The 15,481-nt window shown below is 42.0% G+C and overlaps 1 protein-coding gene across 1 annotated transcript in view; it reads right to left on the bottom strand.

The window, feature by feature from the left end:
- Positions 1-1,835: 1,835 nt before the first annotated feature.
- WNT7B (Wnt family member 7B) overlaps positions 1,836-15,481 on the bottom strand; it is a 40,668-nt gene continuing 27,022 nt past the window's right edge. Inside the window, exons 2-3 of the mRNA XM_036401729.1 lie at positions 14,954-15,225; positions 1,836-2,536 (exon numbers count right to left, since the gene is read on the bottom strand). Of these exons, the coding sequence (XP_036257622.1) occupies positions 2,057-2,536; positions 14,954-15,225 (752 nt within the window). The 3' untranslated portion in view covers positions 1,836-2,056. The remainder of the gene's footprint in view (positions 2,537-14,953; positions 15,226-15,481) is intronic.

Genomic DNA, 15,481 nt, shown 5'->3' with positions numbered 1-15,481 from the left:
AAAGTACAGTATCGTCACTAGAATTCAACAACAATACCCATGAGTCCAAGGGACTTTAAATTACATGGAGTGAATCTAGTATTTTGGGGGCCCCTGTTGACTTCTGTGAAGTTGCAATCATTCATGCCAAGGCTGGTATTTAGAAATCAACAGCAACATCAAAAAGAAGAAGAAAAAAAAAAGCAATTTTACATTGCTCTGTGAGGGGAGTCATCAAACGGGTCTGATTTTCAAAGGGTAAGTGCTTGGGGGTCAGAAAGGCAGGTCCTCACAAGTGTTCAAATGAAGGTCCCCAAATCATTAGTTACTTTTGATAATACAGGTCCACAAATTGCAGAGGTAATTCTGGCTCATTCACATATCCAGAATGGGAGCTGGTGGAGCTCTAGATCCACCAGCCCCTTGCCCCAAGAGCACCATGTGGATGGACAAGTGCTTCCATGTTAGGTAGGGAGGGCTCATGTCTCTGCAGCCCCTCAATATACGGAACAAAAATTAAACAAAAGCTAAAAATGCAGATATGCAGATGTAAGGAGATTTTTAATCCAAGTTTTCAGAAAATCAGGCAGGGACCCTTGGGACAAGCAAACAATTAAATGGTTAAATGGGCTGTGTTCTAAGTGGGCATATCTGGGCTCTTGGGGTTAAAACACTACATTTTACAGCAGTAAAATATCTGAGGCTGTTTTTAAAATCTCTCATAGGGAAAAGGTGTGGGAATTAGGATTGAGTGCTTTAAGTGAGCTTCTTTCTTTTAACATTCACGTGCTTACCAGGAGGTACTCTATTGCCAACCTTTAAATATTGATGACACACCTAACCCAAATTTTGGCTTTCTTATGCTTGTGAAGCCATGACAGCTCAGAGGTTGCAGCAACCTAGAGCTCAGCTGCCAGACTTTTATCATCTTCTGAGTGCATACTGAGCATAAGTTTCTTAAAAGTCTTGAAAATACTAACTTTCAACCATTAAAGGGAAAACACAATGCCTGGAAGACCCTGCCAGTGCATTCATTGTCAAAGCAAAACCTTTGATACTTGTTGAAGCACATCTTTGTATCCTAAAACTCCCTATGAGGAGCTGTGAGCAGGTGCTCCACACCTCAGGCCTGAGTCTGAAAAAGTCATTCTTATTCAGGAGGCAAGTGGTAAAAGTCAATATCGAACATTGGTAACCAAAGTTTCATGGTTTTGCTCAGTTCTGGCAATTGCAAACAGTAATTGAGCTCTCTAATAGTGGAGTGACAACAGATCAGTAGCATTGAAGAACTTAGGCAGAACCAAATATAAAAGTCATACAGTCAAGAGTTCCAATAAGTTTACATTTAGTACAGAATTAAGACATAGCTACCCGTTAGTGCTTAGAATTTTTTGATACTATTAAAACCATAAATAATTATTTTTAATGTTCATTCAAAGAGTTCCAGTGTCACTGGCAGCTGATGTAATTTTGTGAGTGCTTGTTGGGGTTTTTTTCCAAACTGACAGTGGAGTATTTCTGCCATACATTTTGCTCCCTACCTGTTGTTTTCTCTCTATCTGCTTTCTTAGAAATTTTGTTTTTTGCAGAGAGAATGCTGTGTTCTCGTCAGTGAAGATTTCATTTCCTTAAAAAAGTCTTTGTTTGCACAGGGCCAGACAGTTTTGTTGCTGTAAAATAGGAGAAAATGTCTTTTTCTTTTAAATGTCATGGGAGCTGCAATGCAATCAGCTTCTCTGATATGTATAATTTAAAACACTAAGAGAACTCTACAACACCCGGATTGTAGTTTCAAAAAAAAAAAAAAGAGAGAGAGACAGAGAGAAAGTTTCATGTGTTTGTCAACATCACCTTAATCCTGTTGCCCTTGTTTCCAAAGCAGTTACAACAGCCAGCCAGCCAAAATGCACCATCCTTAGAAGAATAGGTAGTTGTGGGGAGGGAGTGGTTGTTGTGGTGTTGGCTGGGGTTCTTTCCCCCAAGAGGATCAGATGTGCAAAATGATGCTGTTGTTGTTTGTGGTACTCCACTTTCCTCGCTCGCGGGGCTTCGCTCTGCGCGCTCGCGCGCGGCGCCGCTATTTGCAGGTGAACACCTCTGTCCTCTCGCTGCACGTGTTGCACTTGACAAAGCAGCACCAGTGGAATTTGCAATTGCACTGCCACACCTTGGTGTACTGGTGTGTGTTGTACCCCCTTCCGCAGCACATCATGTCGCACCCGTCCGCGTTGGGAGAGGTGCGGTTGCAGAGCCGTCCCTGGGTACCGACGCTCCCCGTGGAAGCGTCTTCCTCACAGTAGTTGGGTGACTTTTCAATGTACACTAAATCCGTTTCCATGGGTTTCTGGTAGCTCTTAATCTGCTTGATCTTCAGGAAGGTTGGCTGTCTCAGTCTACTGGCTCTTACCACCTCCACTTGCACTGCGGCGTTGTATTTCTCTTTCAAAATATATCCAATCTCTCTGAATTTAGGAAGCGTGGTCCAGCAGGTCTTGGTTGTACAGGAACCTGAAACTCCATGACACTTGCACTCCAATTTCATTCTCTCTTCGAGAACCTATGTGTACAGACATTTGCATATTGTTACTGCAGGAAAACAATGTTGCAAGCCTGCCTAAACCTCAGTCTATTTAGTTCATATGAGTATTCATTACTGCTGGTTCAAATTTTTCAAATGCATGCTTATAAATCTTCTCACCTCCCAGCAGAATGCTCATAACATTTTGTTTCAAGTGGCACCTGGTTGGAAATACAGTGTCTTGTCATTTTTTTGGGAAAACATTCCCATTCTTTTTCCAAATGTTGGAGAATATTTACTTATGTTTTAGGAGGCATTTCTTTAGAGCCTCAGGGGACTTCAAATTTTTTTCAAATCATTTTCATTTTGAAAACAGAAAACAAGAATGGGTTTGGGGGTTAAGTGGTATAAGATTCAAAATACTTAATTGCTTTAAGTAATGATCAAAGAATGCTTAAGAAGAACAGTATCTACTGTGTGACTGAACAAGCCTACATGCAGGGAGCTGGAACTAGATGATCTCTAAGGTCATCTCCAACCCAAACCATTTTATGATCCTATATTCACTGCATAATTAAAGATTTTTCCTATGTACCTATACCAGCACCACCAGCAGTAAACTTATGGCCTATTCCACCCACAGAATGTCCCATTCCTGAAAAAGCAGCACTCATTGCAGTACTTAGTCCAACTATTCAGCAAACAATCAGCCACAAATACTTTTTTTTCCACCAGGGCAATGAAAACACATCACTAGAGGGAAAAAAGGAGTGAAAGCAATGCATTTCTCTTCTCTCCTGCTCAACAGAGTACTGTTGAGCAAGAGAGAAGAGAAATGCATTGCCGTTGTAGAGGAGGTTCAGCCAGAGGGGTTTAATTCAGAGTCAGAGGAGACACAAATTTGGGGGTGGGTGCTCAGGTTGATGCTCCACTGTCACATTGCTGTTTCTGCTGCCACCCAGCCGTGCCAATCCCGGCACATCCCTCCTTCCCTGGGTGTCCTAGGTTGACTAGATGATTCTTTTATCCCCAGTTGTCTAGTTCTGGTTATGCTGAATAATAAGTTTTGCACCTTTAAGACTTGTTGCAGAGAGTGAAGGGGGGAAAGAAGAGCACGCAGTTTGTTTTCAGACACTGCACTCACTCCTCCACATTCCTGCTCCTGGACTGTGTTGTCTGCGGATGGACAGACAGAGGGACAGAGCTTCCCTTTGCTCCTAGTTAGCTTTTAGCTAGCTGAGGCAAAGAAGTTCCCTGGACTGTGGTTTTTTTCCTTTTTCCCTTTTCTTTGGACCTGTTCAAACCTGCTCTGGACAGAACACCCAGCAGAGCACTGGCAGCTCCAGCTGTGGGCACCGGGCCGGGCCTGGGCATTTCCAGCACTGGAGAGACTGATAAGAGACTGAGTGATAAGAGACTGAGTGAGCTGAGCTGCGGCCCGGGGAGGGGACTTTCTCAGTTTGTCACCTCTTTTGGAGCAGCAAGGGGTTTTATTGATTAATATTAAGTTTTACTGTTTAATAAACAGGTTTTTTCCACTTTTCTCCAAGGAGGTATTTTCTCCCGACCGGTTGCGGGGAGGGGCCAATTGAATCTGCTTTCCTAGAGGAGCCCCTCTGGGGGTTCTCTCCCAGATTTGCCCTGAAGCAGGACACTGGGCCAGGTTGTGCCGGGGGAAGGCAGCGGTGTCCTCCCGCCCCGTGTGTGCAGCAGGGGGACGCCAGCCCCACGGAAGCGCCTCTCTGTTTTTCTGCCCTTGCGTTACCACTTAAGGCTGACCATAATTACACCCACAGTCATCATTAGCTTATGGAAATCAAGGCCTAAGAACAAAGCGAGCTGATCTTTCCCCTTCGCAACGGGATGCTAACAAAGAAACATGAGCTAGGGAGCTTGTCTGAAAGCATTACTGATGCTGCAGACCATCTCCTGCAGCGGTTTCGCTGCAGATCCCAGAACATGACTGAAATGGGCAAAGGATAAAAGGGCCGAAATCTGAGTACAATGGTATAATGAAGTAGGAGGGAGTAAAAAATGCTTACTGCTTCAGAAACTGGCCTTAAAATAAAAGCTGTACAGATCTGGTTATCCCTGCAAATAGAGGGCACCCTCCTGAGTTGTTTGAGTTTCACTTAAATTGTATGGTTTGTTTTTTCCCAAATTTCTGGGGTTTCAGTATTAAAGAGAATATTTGGATTTGATTCTCCCTTACCAACATACGGTAGCAAGTATGAGATAGCTGAGCAACCTATGCAAGAATCATAAAATATCCTGAGCTGGAAGGGACCCTTTGAGTCCAGCTCGGGACAACTCCAAAATCCCACCCTGTGCATCCATGGGTGCATTTTCCAAATGCTCCTGGAACCCTGGCAGCCTTGGGGCTGTGACCATTCCCTGGGGAGCCTGGGCAGTGCCCGACACCCTCTGGGGGAAGAACCTTTCCCTGATCTCCAGCCTAAACCTCCCCTGACCCAGCTCCAGCCGTTCCCTGGCTCCTGTCCCTGGTCACTGAAAACAGAGATCAGAGCTGCTCCTCCTCTTCCCCTCAGGAAGAGCTACAGCCCCTGCTGAGGTCTGACCTCAGTATGGTCATACCTTAGACCTTCTGAAACCACAGGCTTTACCAGGGTCAAGGTGAAGTTAGGCTATCAGAGGCAGAAAAGGTGTTTCCCAGCAAGATTTACTGAGTTGGGGAAGAAATTCCTGTAGCTGAAACTGCTTTAAGAGAAGAAAATCAGCAAGGCTGTGATGAGCTGGGTTTTTTGTGGGCACTGGAATGCACTGTACCACCTTCCTGTCTTCCATACTGACAGAAGAGAAAACTTGCCACCTTCTGCTGCAGCAGCAGCATTTCAGTGGCAGTGAGGAGATGGATGCACTGTGACACTCTCTGGGGTCTTTTAGGGGTCTCCAGGGTCTCCTCTGTCTCCATTTCTGGCCTATGGAGAAAGTCTTTTTCCAAAGACCCCTAAGTAAGATTTCAATCCTGTTCCATGAATCTGGGTACAAATAATCTATTGATATTTAGATGTGTTTGTATATATATATATTAAAACATGCTTAGAAGTTGTGCTTGATATGAAGTTGTGCTGAAAAATGTTTGGTTTTGTTGAAACTATCCCATTCCTACAGCTTTCTCAACATGCAGCTGCAGCTGTAAGAACTGCAACAAAATCCATGACAAGATGGATACAACTTTTACACCTCCGCCAAAGAGCACGAGGATTTAAGGATTTCCAGGAAAGCACTGACAATGGGATCTGTCATCCCTGAGTTGTACTCCTCCCTGAGCAGTAAATCTTGCTGAAGGGTCCATATTTTGTCATGCCCTACATGTGTTTCTGGTGTCTACATTTTGGTTGAAAAGGCCAAGTCAGTAGCTTGCAAAGAGAGTGGGAGAGGTGAAGTTCATGAGGCTCCTTATTCTTCTGTGGGTTCAACACTGTCCCAAGGAGCCTCTGATGTGCTTCCCTAGAAAGTGTCATTGCTCCTGAAAGACAGACATCACCCATTTCAGTGTCCTGGGTGACATCTTTGGAAATGTGTATTTATATATGGATGCCTGTCTGTCTGTACAAGAATTGTTTGCCTGTGTGTATTTGGTTGAGATGCTGATGTTTGTATAAATTATTACATACATTATATATATATAATTTATAGACACTACCTGGCAGCCTCTATACTACAATCTCCAGTAACTTTATCCCAACTCTTGATATTTTTTTTCTTTTTTGCTGCTGTCTTTCTAAAGGTCCAGTTTTGTGATTCATTTTGGTGAGCAGGAACCTGATTTCACTGCTGTGTTTTTTCAAAGATTCCCACTATTTTTGATGGTGGGAGGACTTGCAAATGCAAGCCATGCAGGCTCAAAAAATCAGAAGTTTCAAAAAGTATTGATTCATGCTCCTGAGGCCAATCTTGCAGGTTTTTTTAATTTTTTTGGAGGCTTCTGTCATGAATGTGGAATGCTTGGGGTTACAACACTGAGCAGAGGCCCAATCATCAGGTAGTTAAATTCCTGAATGCTATAATTTGTGTGCCCACAGTCAGCTGTGGGTATAAAAATGTGCCCAAAGACTTGGAGGTCAGGGAATACGAGCCCAACCTAAGCAGATTCTGAGCAGCATTTTTTCCCCTCTTTCCACCCAGATGCTGCAGAATGCCCTTCCTTGCTGACAGGCCAGCATGTTCTGGCCCTCCAGAGGAATTTCTCTCTGTGTGGTGCCTTGAGCAGCTTCCCACTTGCCAGGGATGTGCCATGGGACCTGGCAAAGGTGGCCGGGTCTGACCCTGCTTGCTCAGCGCTCTGAATGAAGAGTAACTAACATTTTGCTTCCTAAAAGTCTCCCCAGCTCAGCTTTCCTCGGCAAAATTCCCATCAAAGCTCTGACCCTGAACCCTAAAGGTACTTACTCACTCAAATCTAAGACACTATGCCAAGCTAGGTGCTTAATTAAAGATTGAAAATCATTAGCTCCTATGAGCCACTCTCTCAGCAGTTTCATTTGTCATATGTCAGTGCCTGATATCTAATCTTGAATGGTTTACAGCAAGACCTACCTCCCAGAGGAAATTCCCATCATTGGGCTGTGCTGCCTCAGATTAATCATAGGAACATTTCTCAGGTCCCTTTTCCACATACAGGTCCACTCCCACCCCAGTATGATCTTGCCAAGTAAAATTTTCTAACTACTGCTACTTTGTTAAATGAATTGTGAAATAGAACATTAAAGCTTTCTTAATCCCACATTTTTTTATACCTATATAAATCATACATTTAAAATGCAATTTGAGGGCTGTCTGCTGCCAGTTAAGTAGAAAAAGCCTTGTGAAGACCAAAATAAAAAAGAATTATATGCATTAAAAGAAATTCACCTTTTCAAGTTCCATATCTAGACCCAACTGCATAACATCAGAACATCAGATACAGTTTCTGTACATAGTAAAAATCCTATTTGGATAAAATATAGACATACATATATATATATATACATATATATATATATACACATATATATATATATATATATATATATATATACACACACATATATATATATATGTATACAATAGTTTTACATATATATATGTAAAAACAATAGTTACATTTTGTGCATGTATGTGTTTTGGCTTACTCCTGTTGGCTTTTGTTTTCCTCAATGGAAATGCACATTGTTGTTCCAAGTGTTGAGTGTAACAAAATCCATATAACTTTTTGACTGAAGCATCAAAAAGAAATAAAAGACTTGAGGAGTTTTGCCTCATCAAATATGCAAGTGATCAGCTTTTGTTTTGGGTAATAACTACCAAAAGAGACAGATTCTGGTCACAAGATGTCACCACTTCTTTGGTGCTCATGCAGCTGCAGCCAGGGGATGGCTTGCTGATGTTGTGTGGGCACAGGCTAACCCAAATCTCAGCTAACCCAAATCTCAGTGCAGCCTGGGCCCTACCACTGCTGACAAAATGCTGATCTCCTGGATCCCTCTGGGAATCCAAGCTCAGTTTGTTTGGGTTTGGCTTTTCATCTTGGATAGGCAATGGTTGTAACTAAGATTAGTAGGGTGTAATGCTACGCTTCTAATACAAATGTCCTGAAATTATTCTTGGTTAATAGCAGATCACAGAGCCCAAAATTGAGCAGCTCATGGTGTGTCTCCTTGGGTTGTGTTCCCTTCCTGTGAAGAGGGAGCAATCAGCCAGCAGGAGAGGAATAAGGCTATTTCATCTGCATGGCTTTCTTTCTGCTCCTCTGTGAAGCTGTTCCATCAAGCATCACAACAGTGTTTATATTCTGGGGGGTGTGGGATGGGGAACTGAGTTACTGTGCTTATTCCTCTTGTCATGTCCTTGCTTTCCTTATTGTTTAGTTTAATGGGAGCAGGGAGCCTCTGCTTTGCAGCAGGTCAGTGTCCAGACACAGCATGAGCTGGATTTTCTCTGCCACTGGCCAGAGTGAGCAGGGCTGGGGACCATTAGAGGTGCCTGGAGGTACCAATTCACCTCCTCCTGCCCTCCACTTCCCTCCCTGGGTAAGGCACCCCCTTCCATAGACAGTGTCCCCACTTAGTGTGTTGAAAAAGCTGAGGAAAGCCCACTGCACTCTTTACACAAGTTCTCCTCTTGGCTACCAGGAAAATTAACCCAGCATTTTGGGACCTGCCGCCCATTTGACGGATGTCCCTGCTGCTGTGAGGGTGAACAATAGCCTAATCCATCAGTGTTCTTCTCTACTTTCTAGGGGAAGAGAAAATAAATTTTTGATCAACAAACTGCTGCGATTGGTTAAAACATTCTGAATGTTATTTTTACAGAGAAATGTTGCAAAGCAGTTTCCTTCAGAAGCCTGATCCTCCCCATCATCCCCAAAGTGGGCTAGCAGTGTTCCACCCTGTTTTCTATGGAATTCTTTGTAAACCTTAAAGATAAAATATCACCTGAAGTAGTTAAAAATATTTCACTGGTAGTTTTATTCTGTCAGGCAGAACAGATGTGTCAGGTTTGAGGTTGTGCAGTGATATTTCACTAGATGTTTGATACATGCCTTGCATGCATTACATGGTATGCATGGGCATGCACATTTCTTGAATAAAACCATTTAGCAAGTCCTAAAATATTTGGCTATTCCCCCCTCTAATTTTAAAGCAAATTGTTCAAAAAGTAGGGTAGTACCAGATGTAGCTGCTGGCAGTCTGTGCTAAGGGTGTGTTTCTGGAAGAAGAAAATAAGCTAACAAATCCAGCCCAACTGGAAGCAGGAGATCTATCCTCATGAGATTTTGAGCCAAAGCTTGCATATTCAGGACATATGGATAAGTCCTTAGTTATCCATCTAACCCACCCAAGCTGTAACACCAACATTTTTGAAATTGGATTTATGTAACTGACTGCAAATCACTTTAAGCGGGAAGATTAAAAATACGGCATGAAGCACAACTATTGAAAACTTTTCTTTCATGAGTGGTCTCACAAGGGTTGTGTAGTGAAATAATTTGTCACTTTTAGAGAAAGAAACTTTCAGCAAATGATGGACCCGAGGCTGTAAAACCTGGAAAGTAACATTCTTTGCATCCCTGAAATGACTTAGGAAACAAAGTCACATTTTAAAGAATACTTTAGGCTTATAAGAGCATAAAATTAGTTGGCTTTCACGTTTGAAACTGGGATTCAGCCTCCACTGTGACTTCAGGACATTTGATTCAGAGTCTTTTTCTGAGCATTGCTCCTTATCTTTACATCCTGTCAGGTGACAGCGTGGGCAGCCTGCAGCAAATTAGGCACTGTGCATCTTGCAGGAATGAACTGACTAATTACAATGCTTCACATGAGGTGAAGGGAGCTAACACTGTCTTACATAAAATATGCACAGACCATATACATAAATATGTATAAATATTCATAATTATGTGCACACGCTATATATATTTATGTCTGTTTATGTATATATAATGTAATGTAATGTAATATAATATAATATAATATAATGTAATGTAATATAATATAACATAATATAACATAATATAACATAATATGATATATAAAAATTTTGTATCTTTATATGTGTATATATGTAATTAATGGTAATCAACAAATCACCTCATTAGCTGTTCTACAGCCAAAGGAAGTCAGCAAAAGAACCCCTTCCCAATACCACAGGCCTATTGCAACAGAAACTACAGAGAAAAAGCCATGTCTTACGTGGAAATGTTGTCCTAAATAATTGAAAAATCTCTTCTGAAGAGAGCCTGAATTATTTGTTTTTTCCCCACACTCTTACTGTTTCATATGTAGAATAAGCTGTTGTCATCTTCCAGGCATTACAAAAAACAGCAGGAAAACCCCACTGCTGTAACAAAGGAGTAAATATTGGGATGGTGTCAGGCAGAGTTGCTGGCAGTCAGAGTGATGGGTGTGTTTCTGGAAGGGCCAGTTTCTTCTCCACATAACCACAGTCACTGTCTGTTGTAAGAGCCTAATTGATTGATAAACTGTTAGAAACATTTCTACTTTTTGGTAAAAGCTGCAATCTGCTACCAATTTGTCAGTTTGTTCTTTTAACTCACCCCATAAAAACAAACAGAAACCTCCATTTTTATAAATGAGATTTCCCGTGAGAGACAGTCATTGTTTTGAAACTCTCAACAAAAAGTTAAGCTTAATGATGCGGTTTCCCAGATGTTACTCTAAGTTCATTTATCCCAGAATAAAGATACTTATTTCTAAAAATACATGGTAGAAAGCTGTCTCATAAAACAGCATCAAAGCTGACTTGGTTTGTTGATATTTAATTTTTCATTACTCTGTAAAAGTTTTGCCCACAGATCTCTCTGTAATCTTTCAAATTTGCAACTAAACATTCTTTCAGTAACATTTGTGTTAGACTTACACTAGTCCTCCTTTGGGGGCTTGTTTTCATTTACCACACTTGCTCTTTCCATCCCAAATCACAGCAGATGTTTGGAAACTGACAGGGAAGTTTGTTCCTCTGCTCTTTCACACCGTGCGGTGCCACTTTGCCACCAAACAGAAATCTTCCATCAGGAGAGTCTTGTGCCACCAGGAATCCCTGAGCATTTATTTACTCCAAATCACACCAATGACAAGATTACGATTTTGCCATTGGTGCTTCCTATTGCAAATTTAGCAGAAAGTTTGCAAACCTGCCATTAGCTGAAACAATTCTTAGAAATTCAGTGCAGAGCCATACAGGATGCAGTGTGGGGCAATTAGGGTATTCATTCATTCCGCAGTCATCAGAAATTCCCCGAGAAGCCTAAATTTCCTTTTTTTTTTTTCAATGAGATCATTTATTAGAAGGTTGTATTGAACATCTCAACCCTAGACAGAAGTAAAAGACCCCTGCAAGACTGTTTTTCCCCTCCTCTGTTTGCAAAGTTTGTGCAATTATTTTTACAGCATGCTGCTTGTTCCACAAAGAAAAATTTCTCTGGGCTCTGTTCTTAGCAGCAGTGAAGTACCAGCAGTGAAGATCAGCTTTTGAGAGCATCCCAACAAAGGCAAATTATTAAAGCCACACTGCTGTACTTACAAACCCCTCTGACCCCCAGGCATGTGTGGCACAAGTGCTGGAAGAGATGGAGAATGGGCAAGATTTCTGAGAGCACATGAGAAAGTCCTTGTGGGGGTATAAAAGAACACTCAAATAATTGCTTGAGGGAAAAAAAACAGAGTATTGACTAATGATCCTAGCAATGAACCTCTGGGCACCTGGTAGATGTCTAGTGGGGTCATCAAGTGCCTAGCACTGACTTCAGAGCAAGCTGGAAACAATTGTATGTGGGGTTCGGAGCTTTATGTGTCCTTTTTTCCTCATGTTTCTGACTTGGAAGGCTCTGAGATTCAAAAAGAAGACTAAAAGGAAGGTAGCATATTTGTTGGCTAAAAGTTGTTCTTCTAAGCTAACTCAAAAATTTGGAATGACTAGAAAAGAGCTGCAGGCCTTACCATTACAGATGTGAATGCAGGGTACTTTAAATGGTGAAAATGCCATGAAATCTCTGTAGGAAGCCACAAAAGCCTACACTTCCTTTACCATCTTTACTGTCCATTACCACTCTAAGGTGGAAAATACCTTATTTGAAAATATTTGAGAACTTCTAAAGCAATGAAGGAATTAAAACGTTCCTGTTGTGTGTGTTTTCTTTCTCACCTTTTCTTCCTATTCATAACATGGATAAAATATCTGCACTTTGGTTCTTTATGGCAGCTGTAATGAACAGAAACTTGGCTCCAAAGCGCTTCTGAATTTTAAGACAAGCCACACACAGATCAGCAGGACAGCACTGACAGATTTTCTCAGAGCAGTACAAGCATTTCCCAGTTGTGTTGTGAGAGTTTTGGAAGGAAAAAAGAGAAAGATGGAAGTTCAGTGTGGTACCCAGGCAAATGGAGGAGCCAGCAAGGGAAGGATGGACCCTTCCAACCTTACCTATTCCGTGATTTTGTGATTCTGTGAATGCTACTGTGATTCTGTGATCTCTGACTTGAGTGTGAATAAGGACCATGTGGAGAATGTAAGAATGACACCCATGCATAAGCAAAATCCCCTGGTTTCAGATTTTGTATCAGACTCACAGTGTAGTCCAGGTTCGCCAAGGACCCCCAAACCAGCCAGATTTCAGGTGAATGTAGGTCAGATTCAAGTCTGCCTGGATTCTCAGAAGGAACTTGTGATTTCACACCCAAATTGCAGAAAATTCTGGAACTGCTTTTGCAAGGGTCCAACCCAGAAACACAGAAAGCATATTCCAGGTTCCAGGGTTTTGTTCTAACCTTAAGTTTTGGTCAGTCCTGAATTCAAAATGTCTTATTTATACAAATACCAAATTATCTTGGAAGAACCAAAATCACTAAATATTATTTACTGTATGACTCTGAATATTCACATAAAGGGAATATACATCATAACACCAAAATTATTTCTAAACATGACCCCCAAAAACATGTTTTATATTAGCACATTCCTCTGGATTTTATGGAATATACTTAAAACCAAAAAACTACACCAAATTCTTTCAGTCATTCTTAGCTTTTGAAAGCAAAACAATGAATTAATGAACAGCTATGGGTATAAATAACTACTGAAAAATGCAACAAAAAGTTAATAAATTCCAAAATACCATTTCTATTTTTAAAAATGGGAAAAATATATTGTTGGTATTGCAAGCCTTTGTATTCCTTTCTTAAAATATGAAATTAGTATAATTTATTTTTTGCAAGAACATTTGAAAAAAAATAGAATTGTAAATAAAATTTATTTACATGAATTCTACTATGAGAAGTATCTGTAAAAACATGCACTTATTTGGTTTGGTTATGTCCCTCTGCTTATGAAATTCTGATGAAAAGTAAAATATAATGTGCTTCATAAGAATCAGCAATGTGGTCTGGTGGTTACTGGGCTGTATTTAGAATTGGGGGACCCATGATCAGTGCCTGGTTCACATAATGAGCTCTTTCTGTCCTTGGGACGTCACTGTTTTCCATCTCAGTATCTGCTTTTGCTCTTTTGTCCCTCTTTCCCATTTACACTGTGGCATGTTCCAAGCAGGACCTGCCTCAGGATCTCCATGGGGGTGGCACACACACACCACAGAGGATGCCAGCTTAAGCGGGGATGGGAATGAATCTAGCAGTAATAAATCCTCCCTGGCAAGTTTAAGAGTTGACTTCCATCTTGTTTTGCCTCCAAACACAACTTATGATGCTGAGCCGAAATTCCCAGCCTAAGTGAAGTGATCAGACCTGGAGCTGGTCTTCCAATGGTCAACTGCTGAATGAAGTTCTTTTATATCTGTGGCAGCAATTTTTAGGAAAAAAGACTGTGGCCCTCAAGGCTGCTTTTCTGTTTGGCTCTTCAGTCACCTTTCTCCTGCACATGATTATGCCTCTCTCACCACACTGAATTTATGTAGTGTTTCCATCCCAGTGAACTCCTGCCCATACAGAACCTTCTGTTTCAGAGCATGGCTGATGCAACTGTGCTAGTAAGCAAGATCCAGGCTGTAAAATAATCGGATTGCTTCTATCACCACCAATTCTACTCTCTCTGCCCAGTGCTCAGTACAGGACTGAAAGCACACATGGTTTTAGAGGAGGAAAATTCAGTCTTACTTTGGGGACTAGAGAAGGAGTCAGATTTTATTGGATTGCTACATTGGTATATTGGATTTTTCTGCAACACTGGAGTGGAGGGCTTTTCCTAGGGGAAAACACTTTGAAGGCTATAATCTCTCCTGAGGTAGGTACATATGATGCAGAAAGATTTGTTACACTTTTTAAAGGACAAGCTTTGACAGCTATGAGGATTAGTGAACACAAATCAGCATAGCTCCATGATGTTTATTGTCACCACAAGAAGCAATTCAGTCATGGTTGTAGACATGAAACTGCTTCTTCTTCTGCAGCTCTTTCAGCTTTGTATTTACAAAGAGATGGTTGTGCATCTGCTAAGAAGTGCATTGTGTACTACTTTGTGTATTTCACTAGAGCTGGGGTGAAATAAGTGATTTGAGGTTCACTGAAATAAATATCTGGAAGTGCTGTGGAAGTTGAGCAATGAAGTTTTGTCCCATCACAAGCCCCGGCATCCCTTGGGATGAAAAGCTGTGATTTATCATTATGCTAAACAGATCCAGCAAGGTCCTCCCTGTTATCAGGGCTGGAAAGAAGGCTTAGGAAGCAGAAAGTTTTACAGGAGTACCTATAATACATGGAACTATAGGTACCATATATACATGGCCAGCTCTGAATAAAAAGAAACAGGATAAAAAAGGTGAACAACAGGTGGGTTGATGTGGGTGCAGGATAGCGTCAGAGAGAGGGGTGAGCTCTCAGAGAGAGGGGTGAGCTCTCAGGAAATGCCTCCTGCCACCAAGCCAGCCTCCCCCCCATCCTCCAGCACACAAGTTCCCATCCCTCATCCTTTCTGGAATACCTTTCTTCCAGCCTCATTGTTGTGCAAGTTCATCAGCCTCCGTGCATTCTTTTTGATTTCTCGGGCATCAACAAACCTCCGGGAGAACTCAATGCCGTATCTGATATCCGCAGAGCAGCCTCCCCACTTCCAGCCCTCCTCCTGGTTGTAGTAGCCCTGTTTCTCTCGGTCACAGCCACAATTGCTGAGGTTGCCCTGGCTGCAGGCGGCCGTGACAGCGTGCGCGACCCCGGCAGCGGTAATGGCATAGGTGAACGCGGCCTCCCTGCTTCCTGTGGAGAGAAGCCAAAAGCTGATGGATTGGCAGAAAGGCAGCTGAGGAAAGCACACACACATCATCTACAGCAAGGGGGTCAGGCAGCAAAGTGAGGAGGGGCATCATTCCTCAGCGTGGATTTCTCATCTTACGGAATTCCGCGCGTGTTTAAGATGCTTGGCTCAGCTCGGGCAAATTACCCCAGGTATGCAGGCATGGGATAGACCCAGTAAACCCCCTTCACCAGAGGGGAACTTGGCAATGAATCTGGA

This window comes from Molothrus ater, chromosome 5 (assembly GCF_012460135.2).
Source record: "Molothrus ater isolate BHLD 08-10-18 breed brown headed cowbird chromosome 5, BPBGC_Mater_1.1, whole genome shotgun sequence".
Lineage (NCBI taxonomy): Eukaryota > Metazoa > Chordata > Aves > Passeriformes > Icteridae > Molothrus > Molothrus ater.
The sequence above is the reverse complement of the archived record's forward strand: the minus strand, read 5'-3'. Positions and strand labels throughout refer to the sequence as shown.